This window comes from Neoarius graeffei, chromosome 16 (genome assembly GCF_027579695.1).
Source record: "Neoarius graeffei isolate fNeoGra1 chromosome 16, fNeoGra1.pri, whole genome shotgun sequence".
NCBI lineage: Eukaryota > Metazoa > Chordata > Actinopteri > Siluriformes > Ariidae > Neoarius > Neoarius graeffei.
The window spans coordinates 60,920,173-60,932,970 of NC_083584.1; the positions used below are offsets into that span (position 1 = coordinate 60,920,173).

Below are 12,798 nucleotides of genomic sequence, written 5' to 3' on the forward strand. Positions count from 1 at the left end.
TAGAAAATGGAAGACATACGAGACCACTGATAATCTCCCTCGATCTGGGGCTCCACGCAAGATCTCACCCCGTGGGGTCAAAATGATCACAAGAACAGTGAGCAAAAATCCCAGAACCACACGGGGGGACCTAGTGAATGACCTGCAGAGAGCTGGGACCAAAGTAACAAAGGCTACCATCAGTAACACACTACGCCGCCAGGGACTCAAATCCTGCAGTGCCAGACGTGTCCCCCTGCTTAAAGTGCTGATGACACGAACATGACTCTATGCAATTTCTTAAATAAACTATACAACATGGCAAACATGTTAGATTTATAATTATGTGAAAAGAAGCTGTTGTTACGCAAATATCCAACTTTTAATTGCACAGCGCAAGAAAACTGGGTTCGTGGCTCGCGGCCATGTTGTGGCATCAGCGGGAGAACACGCTGCGGTTCACTGGCTGTTCTACTCTGGTTCTACTCAATGGAAATGGCGCATGAAAACGCCGGTGAACTCTCTAGTGCTAGCTCTTCCTCTTCTGGGAGTCTAGAATTGTGTTGATCTCTTCCGAATAGAATCTATGATAGCCTACCCTCTTTACCCTTTGCCTCTCGTTGCTAGGCGGCAGTTACATGAAAGCCGCAAGCTTTCACAAGCAAATACACGACTGATATCACGCCGACTTTATGATTACATTTATGATTATCATGTAGAATCTATAGCTCTACGTACCTTTATCTTATGTCGTTTCACAACACATGTTCTGACAGGAGGACTGTCTTTGGATCCGGCATAGCTACTAGTAGACCCCCTCCGGAATACTGTCAGTGTTGCCAGATTGGGAGGTTTCCCGCCCAGTTGGGCGGTTTCAAGTGCATTTTGGTGCGTTTTGAACATATTTTGGGCTGGAAAACTTCAGCAGTATCTGGCAACAGATACTGCTGAAGTTTTCCAGCCCAAAATATGTTCAAAATGCACTTGAAACCGCCCAACTGGGCGGGAAACCTCCCAATCTGGCAACACTGTGTAGGCACTGCTGATGGTAGTAACACACGTTTGTGCTGAACTGAACACCCAAGAGATTCTTTTAAGCTGGGAAGGGTGTCAAAACAATCCAAATCGAAGTGTTCAGAGCACAGGACGGATGTTGGTGAGGGCTCCCACTTGTCACGAGTGCGCCTGACTTGCTTCACCCACTTCGCATGCAGCTCGGGATCTCTGGGAAACTTGAATAAACTTACCCCATCCTTGTGGGTTTTGGAGCAAAAGCCGGCAACACAACGCGAAGGCATAATAACTATATATATATATATATATATATATATATATATATATATATATATGTATAATAATGTATAATAAAAATACTAATAATGATGATAAACTGAACACCTGTCGCATCAACAACAAACTGGTAAGTTAGGAGGAAGGTTCTTTCACTGACGTCATATAGCTCCTCCTCCTCTTTCGTCTCCTGGGTGCTGCAGCCCCGTCAAATTTGCCCAAATAACCGCGTTTATCATAACTTGTAAAATAGGTGCCTTCGTGAATTAATATATGGATCATCGGGAATTACTTTTTATGTTATAAAACATCGCCAAAGATGTCAAAAACGTGTCATCAGCACTTTAAGCCAGTACATGTCCAGGCCCGTCTGAAGTTTGCTAGAGAGCATTTGGATGATCCAGAAGAGGATTGGGAGAATGTCATATGGTCAGATGAAACCAAAATAGAACTTTTTGGTAAAAACTCAACTTGTCGTGTTTGGAGGAGAAAGAATGCTGAGTTGCATCCAAAGAACACCATACCTACTGTGAGGCATGGGGGTGGAAACATCATGCTTTGGGGCTGTTTTTCTGCAAAGGGACCAGGACGACTGAGCCGTGTAAAGGAAAGAATAAATGGGGCCATGTGTCGTGAGATTTTGAGTGAAAACCTCCTTCCATCAGCAAGGGCATTGAAGATGAAACGTGGCTGGGTCTTTCAGCATGACAATGATCCCAAACACACCGCCCGGGCAACGAAGGAGTGGCTTCGTAAGAAGCATTTCAAGGTCCTAGAGTGGCCTAGCCAGTCTCCAGATCTCAACCCCATAGAAAATCTTTGGAGGGAGTTGAAAGTCCGTGTTGCCCAGCGACAGCCCCAAAACATCACTGCTCTAGAAGAGATCTGCATGGAGGAATGGGCCAAAATACCAGCAACAGTGTGTGAAAACCTTGTGAAGACTTACAGAAAACGTTTGACCTCTGTCATTGCCAACAAAGTATTGAGATGAACTTTTGTTATTGACCAAATACTTATTTTCCACCATAATTTGCAAGTAAATTCTTTAAAAATCAGACAATGTGATTTTCTGGATTTTTTTTCTCATTCTGTCTCTCATAGTTGAGGTATACCTATGATGAAAATTACAGGCCTCTCTCATCTTTTTAAGTGGGAGAACTTGCACAATTGGTGACTGACTAAATACTTTTTTGCCCCACTGTATGTTCTTTGATATGGTCAAGTTTGTTTAAGATTCATGGAAGACGTCTTCACTGTCTTTTTTTTTTTTTTTTTTGATAACAGCTAGTAAGTCTTCAGTGACTCAGCCCCCAACTGTTTTATCCCATACTGTGTGTGTGTGTGTGCAGTGTGGAGAAGGTGGACTGCTTCACGGTGAACTGTGAGCCAGTGAAAGCTGCGATTGATGATTTGATCCAGAAACTATTTGACACACTGCTGACAGCTCTGAGGAAATCCATCCAGGGTAATGTGCTCAGATTAGCACAGCCAATTCTAACCAAACAACTTCCTTTATTGAGCTTTCAGGAAATGCAAGTGTTAAACCATGTGTAAGTTTCTTCTCAAAGGAACGCCGACATGATTAACATACACAGCGCAATGCTTCCACCTGCTGGATGAATACAGAAAACTTGCACGTTTTTATATGCAGTTGATAAGAGGATAGAGAGAAATTTGTTTTGAAGGAGATTCCATTCTGTGTGGTTTTTTTTTTTTCCCCTCCATCTTCAGGTCACATACAGGCCGTAGACTCATTTGTTAGCAGTGGGATGGCTATGTTATCGACACGACCAGAGAGCATCGAGGAAATTGGAGAAGCCAACTCCAAACACAGCCAACTCCAGGCCCAGAAACCTGAGGTACTTTCAAAATTATTTAGGGTTTATAGGGAGAATCACACTTAGGTCAAAGTGCGATTTCTGCCAGGAATCTACTGAGCCTCGTTACGCACTGTGCAGGACGGGTTCAAAACTTCAGACAGTATCTACAGTGAGAGTAAAAAGTATTTGATCCCTTGCTGATTTTGTTGGTTTGCCCACTAATAAAGACATGATCATTCTATACTTTTAATGGTAGATGTATTCTAACATGGAGAGACAGAATATCAAAAAGAAAATCCAGAAAATAACTTTAAAGAATATATTTTAATTGATTTGTATTTCATTGAGGGAAATAAGTATTTGATCCCTCGAGCCAAAAGCACTTAATACTTGGTGGCAAAGCCTTTGTTTGCAAGCACAGCGGACAGACGTTTGTTGTAGTTAACCACAAGGTTAGCACACATATCAGGGGGAATTTTGGCCCACTCTTCTTTGCAGATCCTCTCTAAATCATTAAGGTTGGTGGGCTGTCGCTTGGCAACTCGGACCTTCAGCTCCCTCTATAGATTTTCGATTGGATTGAGGTCCGGAGACTGGCTGGGCCACTCCATGACCTTAATGTGGTTCTTCTTGAGCCACTCCTTTGTTGCCTTTGCTGTATGCTTCGGGTCGTTGTCATGTTGGAAGACCCAACCACGGCCCATTTTCAACTTCCTGGCAGAGGGGAGGAGGTTGTCCCTCAGGACTGCACGGTACATGGCTCCATCCATCTTCCCACTGATGCGGTGAAGTAGCCCTGTGCCCTTGGCAGAAAAACACCCCCAAAACATAATGCTTCCACCTCCATGCTTGACGGTGGGCACAGTGTTCCTGGGGTCATAGGCAGCATTTTTCTTCCTCCACACATGACAAGTAGAGTTTAGGCCAAATAGTTCAATTTTGGTCTCGTCTGACCACAGAACCTTCTCCCAATCACTTTGTACATCTTTGAGGTGATCATTGGCATACTTTAGGCGGGCCTCCACATGTGCCTTGTTAAGCAGGGGTACCTTTCGGGCACTGCAGGATTTTAATCCATTGTGGCGCAAAGTGTTGCCAATTGTTTTCCTGGTGACTGTGGTCCCAGCTGCCTTGAGGTCATTCACTAACTCCCGCTGTGTGGTTGCAGGCCGATTTCTCACAGTTCTCATGATCATTGCCACCCCACGGGGTGAAATCTTCTGTGGAGCACCAGACCGAGGTCTATTGATGGTCATGTTATACTTCTTAAATTTTCTCACAATTGCACCAATGGTTGTTACTTTAATACCCAGCATCTTGCTAATGTTTCTGTAGCCCATTCCAGATTTGTGCAGGTCAACAATCCTGTCTCTGAGGTCCTGAGAGAGTTCTTTGGTCTTACCCATGTTGGAGAGTTTGGAATCTGTCTGATTCTGTGAACAGGTGTCTTTCATACAGGTAATTAGTTAGAACAGGTGTCTTCAATTCAGGTAACAAGTTGATTGGGAGTGTCTAACTGGTCTGTGAAAGCCAGAACTCCGAATGCATACTAGGGGATCAAATACTTATTTCCCTCAATGAAATACAAATCAATTAATATATATTCTTTAAAGTTATTTTCTGGATTTTCGTTCTGATATTCTGTCTCTCCATGTTAGAATACATCTACCATTAACCTCCTAGGGCTTAGCGGTCACATGCGTGGACAGCACTTTTTAGAAATTCGGAACAAGAATCCACATATGTGGACATACTTTTTCTCTAAAAGTACATCTTATCAAAAGATGATGCTTAGTTTTTATTCTAATCAGGTTCTAATAAGCCCAAATAGCAAAGAGAAATAAAAAATGCATGTAAAAAAACAGCTTGGGCCTTAGGAGGTTAAAAGTATAGAATGATCATGTCTTTATTAGTGGGCAAACCAACAAAATCAGCAAGGGATCAAATACTTTTTACTCTCACTGTATTTAAAAAATGACAGAAATTTGGACACATAACATCAGTGTTCAGTGAAGGTGATGTACAAAGAGAAGGTATGAACAATCTGGAATGTTCCAAGGCACAGTACTATGTTGTTACAGTTGTGGTCAGAAGTTTACATACAGTGACATGAATGTCATCTTGGATATGAACGTCATGGCAATCTTTGGGCTTTCGGTGATTTCTCTGAACTGTTCTTTTTCTGTGGCAGAACGATTGTACAGCATACAGATTTAATTTAAAAACTAGAATTCGGCCCACAATTTTCTTTGGGTTTTCTGAAATCAACACAGGTTCAAAATTTTACATACAGCACACCTAATATTTGGGTAAAATGTCTCTTTGCAAGATTCACCTTGACCAAACATTTTTTGTTTACCATGAACAAGCTTCTGGTAGAATTATGGTTGGATATTTCACGACTCTTCATGGTAGAGTTCAATTAAATTTGTTTTTTTTTTTCTTGGCATGGACTCTACTTATAAGCATGGTTCATATATTTTCAATAGGGTTGAAGTCAGGACTTGTTTTAAGCTTAATGTTGGCCTGCTTTATCCTCCACAACCAGCTCTGATGCGTGTTTGGGTTCATTGTCCTGTTGTAACTCCCAAGTCATGTTCAAGTTTCTGATGGTTTATGCTGAAGAATTCTGAGGTAGTCCTCCTTCTTCATTATTCCATCCACTTTGTGCAATGAAGCAGTTCCACTGGCAGTAAAACAGCCCCAGAACATGATGATCCTACCACCACCACCAGCTGGTACAGTGTCCCTCTGTACATGGTGGTCATTGTGGCCAAACAACTCAAGCTTTGTCTCATCTGACCATACAGCTTTCCTCCAGAAGGCTTTTTCTTTATCCGTGTGGTCAGCTTCAAACTTTAAGTTTGAAGGTGTCAGTTTTGGAGCAAGGGGTTATTTCTTGGATAGCAGCCTCTTAGTCCATGGTGATATAAAACAGGGCTGTGCCATGGTGGTTCCCAGGTTGTTCCTGACCATCCAAACCAATTTGCTTTTAGCCGAGGGTGACCGTTTGGGTTTTCTTGAAGCAAAGTGGCTTGGCAAAGTGACTCCACCTCACAATAACTTGTATACAATTGTTTGAACTGATCTTGGAATTTGCAGTTGTTTAGAAATGGCTCCAAGAGACATTCCGGAGTTGTGTATATCTGCCATCCTCTTTCTCAGATCTGCACTGAGCTCCTTGAACTTTCCCATTTTACTGTGTATTGGTCAATCCAGTGAGTGCTGTAAACAAACCCTTTTTCTGAAGGCACAGAGAAGCTACCAGCTGTAGTCAATCATGATCACTAACAGGAAGTTAAGAGACCTCGGGCTTAGCAAGATAAGGGACATTTTGGAAGTTTCAGCACCTCTGAATTAATAATCTAAGTGAGCGTATGTACATTTTTCAACAAAACTCTGTGTTGATTTCAGAAAACTTGTGCACCAAATTCTAATTAAATCTGTATGCTGTACAATCATTCTGCCACAGAAAAAGAACAGTTCAGAGAAATCACTGAAAGCCCAAAGATTGCCATGACATTCATATCCAAGATGACGTTCATGTCACTGTATGTAAACTTCTGACCACAATTGTACATTGCTTTAACATTTGATTTAAAGTGTAATTATGGAAAATACTAACTTTTGGGATGTTTTGTGTGTAGGTTGTTTCAGTTCAAGCAAATGGAGGAGAACAGAGCTGTAGTGTTGCTTTTAACCAGGGCTTTGAACCAGAATTTTTTTCCTATTGGTTCGTTCCGAACAGAAACGGAATTTTAACGTTTCCGGTTTTGGGTTCCACCATTAAATAGACGTTCCCGAACCGGTTAGAACAAAAAAAATTTTGTTCCCGGAACGGTTAATTACGTTCCCTGTCAGCTGTTTAACAAATGGCTATAAAGTTATGTCTCCGTCTCATCCAGCTTAAGCCAAATGTAGGCTAATTCTATTACAACCTTCATTAAATAAGACAAGAAATAATTCAAAACAATTATTATTTCAAATGTTGGCGATTTGGATTCTCAGTATGTCTTCCCATCTACACAAACAGAAAAAGTGCCAAAAATGAAAGATAATTCGTTTAGTGTGTTACCAAAGGCTAGTCAGGCCCTATAGAGGGCTACCACATGACGTCACCGCGCCGCGAGATTTTGTTAGGCGCCATATTGGAAGACCAAGTACACATCTATGCAAGTACATACATACATAAAACAAACTACACCTGAAATGTAGCCAGGGCCGGTTCTGCCCTAATCTGGACCCGGGTGCAACATCGCGCAAACCCCCCCCGCCCCCCCCCAAAAAAAACAGTCTAAATCAGGACAACCATCACATAACTATAAACATTTTATATCAACTATTTTAAATAAATGGGCTATAATAAATAAGCCTGCAGGCAGCCACGGTGGGCTGCCTCAGAAAAGTAACCATTTGTCCTACCTTAAAACTCGTTTTGCATTTTCTGCCTCCTTTTTTGTATTTTCGACCCTCCGTTTATTTTCTTTCCTTTTCTGAAAACCCGATTTGTGTCCAGACATTTTGTTCTGCTACCAACGAACTGACTCGTCAGGTCTCGTCTCTCGAGCCCGCGATGATTCCCGTGGGAAGGGCAACAACTGATACATTTTTACAAACAGCCAATAGGGAGGTTGCAACGTTCAGGCTCTTCTTTGCTCAGACACTCAGTAATGCACTTACTCACTTATCACGTGGAGACATGATGGTAGTCCACCTTCCCGCTCTCTCCATTCAGTCAGCGAACGTCACACAGGAAGTGAACCCCAGCAGGTCATAGAAACTTGCGCAGGAGAAGAATGACTTTTTTATTTGTAGGCTACGGAAACTTTGAGGAACGAAATAAAAACCGGTATTAACCGGTTACCATTATTTTTAATAAGCGTTTCTGTTCCGGAACATAAAAAATAATAAAGTTTCTGGTTTCGTTTCTGTTCCATGTGAAATAGAAAAAGTTCCCGGTTTTCGTTTTCGTTCCTTGAACCGGTTCAAAGCCCTGATTTTAACGTTGCTGTAATGTTGTGTGTAGGTTCTGCCTCAGTTCCAGCAGATGGAGGAGAAGAACAGGCTTCTGCGCTCGGTTGCTGGAGGAGGTGTTGACTCAATCAGCTCGCTCAGAGCAAAGTGGGACAAATTCGAGCTGATGATGGAGAGTCATCAGCTGATGATCAGAGAGCAGGTATATACACACACACACACACACACACACACAAACAGACAGACACTCCTCCTGTCTTTGTCTCTGTCAGGTGGAGGTGATGAAGAGCAGTGTGTCAGGCCGGGTCAGCGTGTACCTACAGGAGCTGCAGAAGTTCCGATCTCGTTGGGATCAGCTCCGACCCGCCGATGATGTCATCGAGTCATGTGACCCTGAAGCCTTGCAGCACTGTGTGGAGCGAGTCAGGGAGAAGAGAGAGGAGTTTAATGAGCTCGAGAACACACGCACGAAACTGCTGTATGACCCACACACATGCACACTCTCTCTCTCTCTCTCTCTATCTGTACTGCACACTTTTTTATTGTGATTTGTGAACATCGTGTTTGCATTTTTAGAGCTCAACAGCATTATAGCTGAGATTTTCACAACACTGTATCAAACACTACATTAGGAAAACAGTCTTCTTCAGCTGGACCTATGGGTAATGCTTAAGCATGCACCGATACCGATACTGGCATCGGCCCCGATACTCCACTAATATACTCATACTCGTACTTGTCAAACAGTTGCCGATACCATGAACCGATACCAGTGCCGATCCCATGCGCCGATACCAATGTTCCCCGCAGCGCTTTTTGTTCCATTCGAGAGAGAAAAAAAAAACTGAAGCATTGTTGAGCTCAGGCTTGAGCATAATATGATAGGTTATACCATGCGCCGATAGTGTTCCGTGAAGCGCCTTTTGCCAGCGTCCGTTCGAGGAAAAAAAGCCTCTCCCAGGAAAAAAAATTGTAAATCTCAAGCATTGAGCGTAGGCTAATTTCGTCAGAAGACAAAAAAAATTGTTCGACAACAACCCATTTTTCCATGACGAAGATGTGTTTGCGTAGTCATGAAACAGTGCCGTCACAACATCTTTCCCCAACACTGTCATTTTAAACATCTCTCCACACTCCACTCCCTTTCGCTGCCATACGCAGATAGGCCTGCGCTAAGATCCCCAACGTTGTCCTTTTTTAATGTTGGCTATTCGCCTAGGTAAGGGTTTTGTAGGACAGGCTACTCACTAACAAACAAATGAAAATCGGATTTTTGTATAGGTGAATCCAACCGGCAGAGTTTTTAAGTACGAGTCCAACCGGGAGAGTTGAAGAGTGAGAGAGAGAGAGCTTTAAGAAATGGCTGATTGAGTTTTCCAACTTGTTTCAGTTGAGGGCAACGCTAAGACCAAGGAAATTGACGTCCCAGCTACAGGTATGGAGCTCCACGAGCACGGGACGCGATGTTGCGTTTGGTTGTAACGGCTGAGTCTTCTTCTCTATACACTCGTTCATGACTAGTTGTCTCCCTCTGCTGGGTACTGAATGTCAGTGCGCAGAGTTGTAGTGGGTCGTTGCGAGCATTGCGGCGGCCCGCGGGTGTTAGATTATAGATATGTAGGTAGCCTATATTTTAATAACATCAACAGTATCGGTATCGGTAGTACTCGGTATCGGCAAGTACTGAAATGATGGTACTCATACTCGTATCGGTTTTCACAAATGTGGTATCGGTGCATCTCTAGTAATGCTGCTTTGTTTATATGTGTGTGTAGGGAGGACTGTGAGCACTTTGGGCTGGATGTTCCAGACATGTCTCTTGCATTGGACACACTACACGACCTGCAGCGGTGTTCAGACATGTGGAGCCTGTATGAAGAGTTTCAAAACACATTAAACGCCAGTGCGCAGCAGGACTGGATCACATTCAGGTACACACATTCACTCACACACACGAGTTTGTCTTCATATCACTCAGTGCGTTTACATGCACATAGAGAAAATCGAATTTCTGCCGTTGCTCGACTGAAATCGAAGTTCTAAATGCCATGGAAACACCTTAGCTCGGCTGAAATCGAACCGAACTGGATTTCTCGTAATCGAGCTACGCGACCTAGATTATGCGATTGTAGCCGAGCTACTTAGTGCATGTAAACCCTATCGAGCTACATAGTCGAGCTACTTACTTCAGCACTGCCTCTTCCGGAAGTGACGAGTGACGAGACCACAAGCAGGAAACACAACAGCCTCGGTCGGCATGACACTTCACCTTAGCCGCCACTTTATTATGAACACTTGTGTCTGGGCATGTACGCACCCATTTCCAATTAGTTGGTAAGTTATTAGCATGTTAGCAGGCTAACAGTTAATATGTTCACCATTACAGATCAACTTCAACTTAGTGGCCATTTTATTAGGAACACTTCTGTTCGTACATACAAACGCTCTTCTTGTGAACACGGAACTGATAACTTTTGTTTATTTTTTCCAAAAATTTTTTTTTTATTGAATCAAACACACATTATACAAAGGATACAAGAAAATAAAACAGTATTGTTATAATTACGCCAGGGGATATAAAAAAAAAGCCTATACAGATAAAAGAGTAATCATAAAAAAGACATTATACAATACAGAAATGGTTTCCGTTCTAACAGCCTTTTCATTAGTGCTGGTAGAAATTGCAGATCTATAATGTTTCACATCTATACCAAATTCAATGAAGTTAGGTTTTTTGTTTTGAAATTTACATTTATGAATGTAGTATTTGCATAAAATAACAAAAGATTAATCAAATAATACTGAGAGCCCACATACTCCTTTTCATGAAAACCAAACAAGACATTTTCCCACTTTAATGCAAAGTCTGAATGAATGGAGTCTATGATGACACGAGCAAGCTTACTCCACAAAAGTTTTGAATAAGGTGATAACTTTGTTTATACTCTTGAATAGCTCTTCTTCATGACGACAACCGGAAGTGTACCAACACGATGGGGCGTGTAGCGCCACCTGTGGCTCGGGTGCACAATGTACCTCACACAATAGCTCGATTTCCTTGTGTGCATGTAGGATTGGATTTCTCTGGCACCCCTGCTGGGACCCTTAGCTCGATTACCGACAGCAGCTCGATTTGGATGTGCATGTACACGCACTGACTGTTGTCACATGGTAGCACTGTTTCATTGTTTGCTGTGTGTTTCACTTACAGGAGCAGGACAAATGAGTTTGAGGAGTTTGTGTTCATGTGGCACGATCGCCTGAGGAAGCAGGAGGAACACAACACCATGACAGTGATGCTGCAGAAAGAAGTGGACAAGTACAAGGTATTCGTCTGATTCTTGATCCTTGTAATGCAGCCAGCCAATCAACAGCTTTGTTTAAACGCACACTCACAAACTTATCAGCATTGTACTGCACATCGTCTTATTCTCTTCCTTTGGGGTGCTTTCACACTTTTTTTCCAAATATGGGAAAAAAATGTTGCATGTTACCATAACAACATTCTTACCACTCCTAACTAGTATCGGATAACTAACTAGCCCAGCTTGTGCTCTAGATTAGAGTTATTATCAGTAATAAAGATGAACCCTCTGGGGTCGGAGGGTATTTTCTGGCACTCTAATGATTTTGGTATGCTCTGATTTTGTCAATTTCAACAAATCTAAGCAGTATTTTCAAAGTCAGATTAATTTTTTTGTCTTCGGCACAAGTGCAGCTACAATAATATCTCTGTAGTCTGTATGTCAGGATTGTACTTAAAAAAAAAAAAACAGATTATTGAAGATGTTGTAAAAAGCAGTTTTAGAACCGTGTTGGAATGTGTGGAAAAACATGACCTTACCCATTGTGACGAACCGTTTTGGTCACTTGAGGTGATTCTGTTCAGTCTTGGGAATGGATCAAGCACAAAAACTTACATCTGCTCCATTGATCTGGACAATTAACTGGCCATCAAAACATTTATGTCCTATTGTTTTGGGATAAAGGGTTGGCAGTGGGAGGGGTATTCAATGAGAAGGGTAAACAATTCCATTCCATTCCATGAGAAGAGTGAAAACCCCTCCCACTGCCAACTCTTAATCCCATCAGATTAACTCCTAATCCCACCAGGTCAAGTCCCAATGGGTAAGGTCACGTTTTTTCACACATTCCAACACAGTTCTAAAACTGATTTTTGCAACATCTTCATTTATCTGGTATTTGACTTTATTTTGGTTTTTGACTCAATTCAGTGTGTCTTGAAATTAACTCTTGTACTGTTTTACTCAGTTCAGAGCCACAGCCGACTCTGTTACTCTGTTACACACTTACTCTGTAATTTTGCTCCGACTTCAACTCTAAATTTTACTCTCTAAACTCAAAATCGAGCAAAATTAACTATTATTGAGGAAAATACTTTTAACTCTGGAAAAATTGCTCAGTCATTTTTTTCCTGTGTATGCACTACAGCGCACGCATATCAACCGATCTGCTCATCAGAAATAGAAGAAATATTTACACTTACTCGAGTTGATCTTTGGCTGGATCAAGTTGAAGTAAAAAAAAAAAATCACCATCATCAGTGTCCCAGTTCTCAAGATTGAATTGAATCGCTGTCCTGAATCATGAATTGAATCGCTGTCCTGAATCATGAATTGAGTCGCTGTCCTGAATCATCCGAAGCACATAAAATCCATGTGCCATCTCGCAACAAGTTTTACCTCCAAATAACCTAAACTCTGCCTGACAGATT

At 42.0% G+C, this 12,798-nt stretch overlaps 1 protein-coding gene across 5 annotated transcripts in view; it reads left to right on the forward strand.

Annotated features, from left to right (window-relative positions):
- dync2h1 (dynein cytoplasmic 2 heavy chain 1) overlaps window positions 1-12,798 on the forward strand; it is a 153,835-nt gene that overhangs the window by 36,298 nt on the left and 104,739 nt on the right. For all 5 annotated transcript variants that reach the window (XM_060943314.1, XM_060943313.1, XM_060943317.1 and 2 more), the window contains exons 20-25: window positions 2,619-2,734; window positions 3,001-3,128; window positions 8,116-8,265; window positions 8,336-8,541; window positions 9,839-9,994; window positions 11,275-11,389. In XM_060943314.1, coding sequence (XP_060799297.1) covers window positions 2,619-2,734; window positions 3,001-3,128; window positions 8,116-8,265; window positions 8,336-8,541; window positions 9,839-9,994; window positions 11,275-11,389 — 871 coding nt within the window. The remainder of the gene's footprint in view (window positions 1-2,618; window positions 2,735-3,000; window positions 3,129-8,115; window positions 8,266-8,335; window positions 8,542-9,838; window positions 9,995-11,274; window positions 11,390-12,798) is intronic.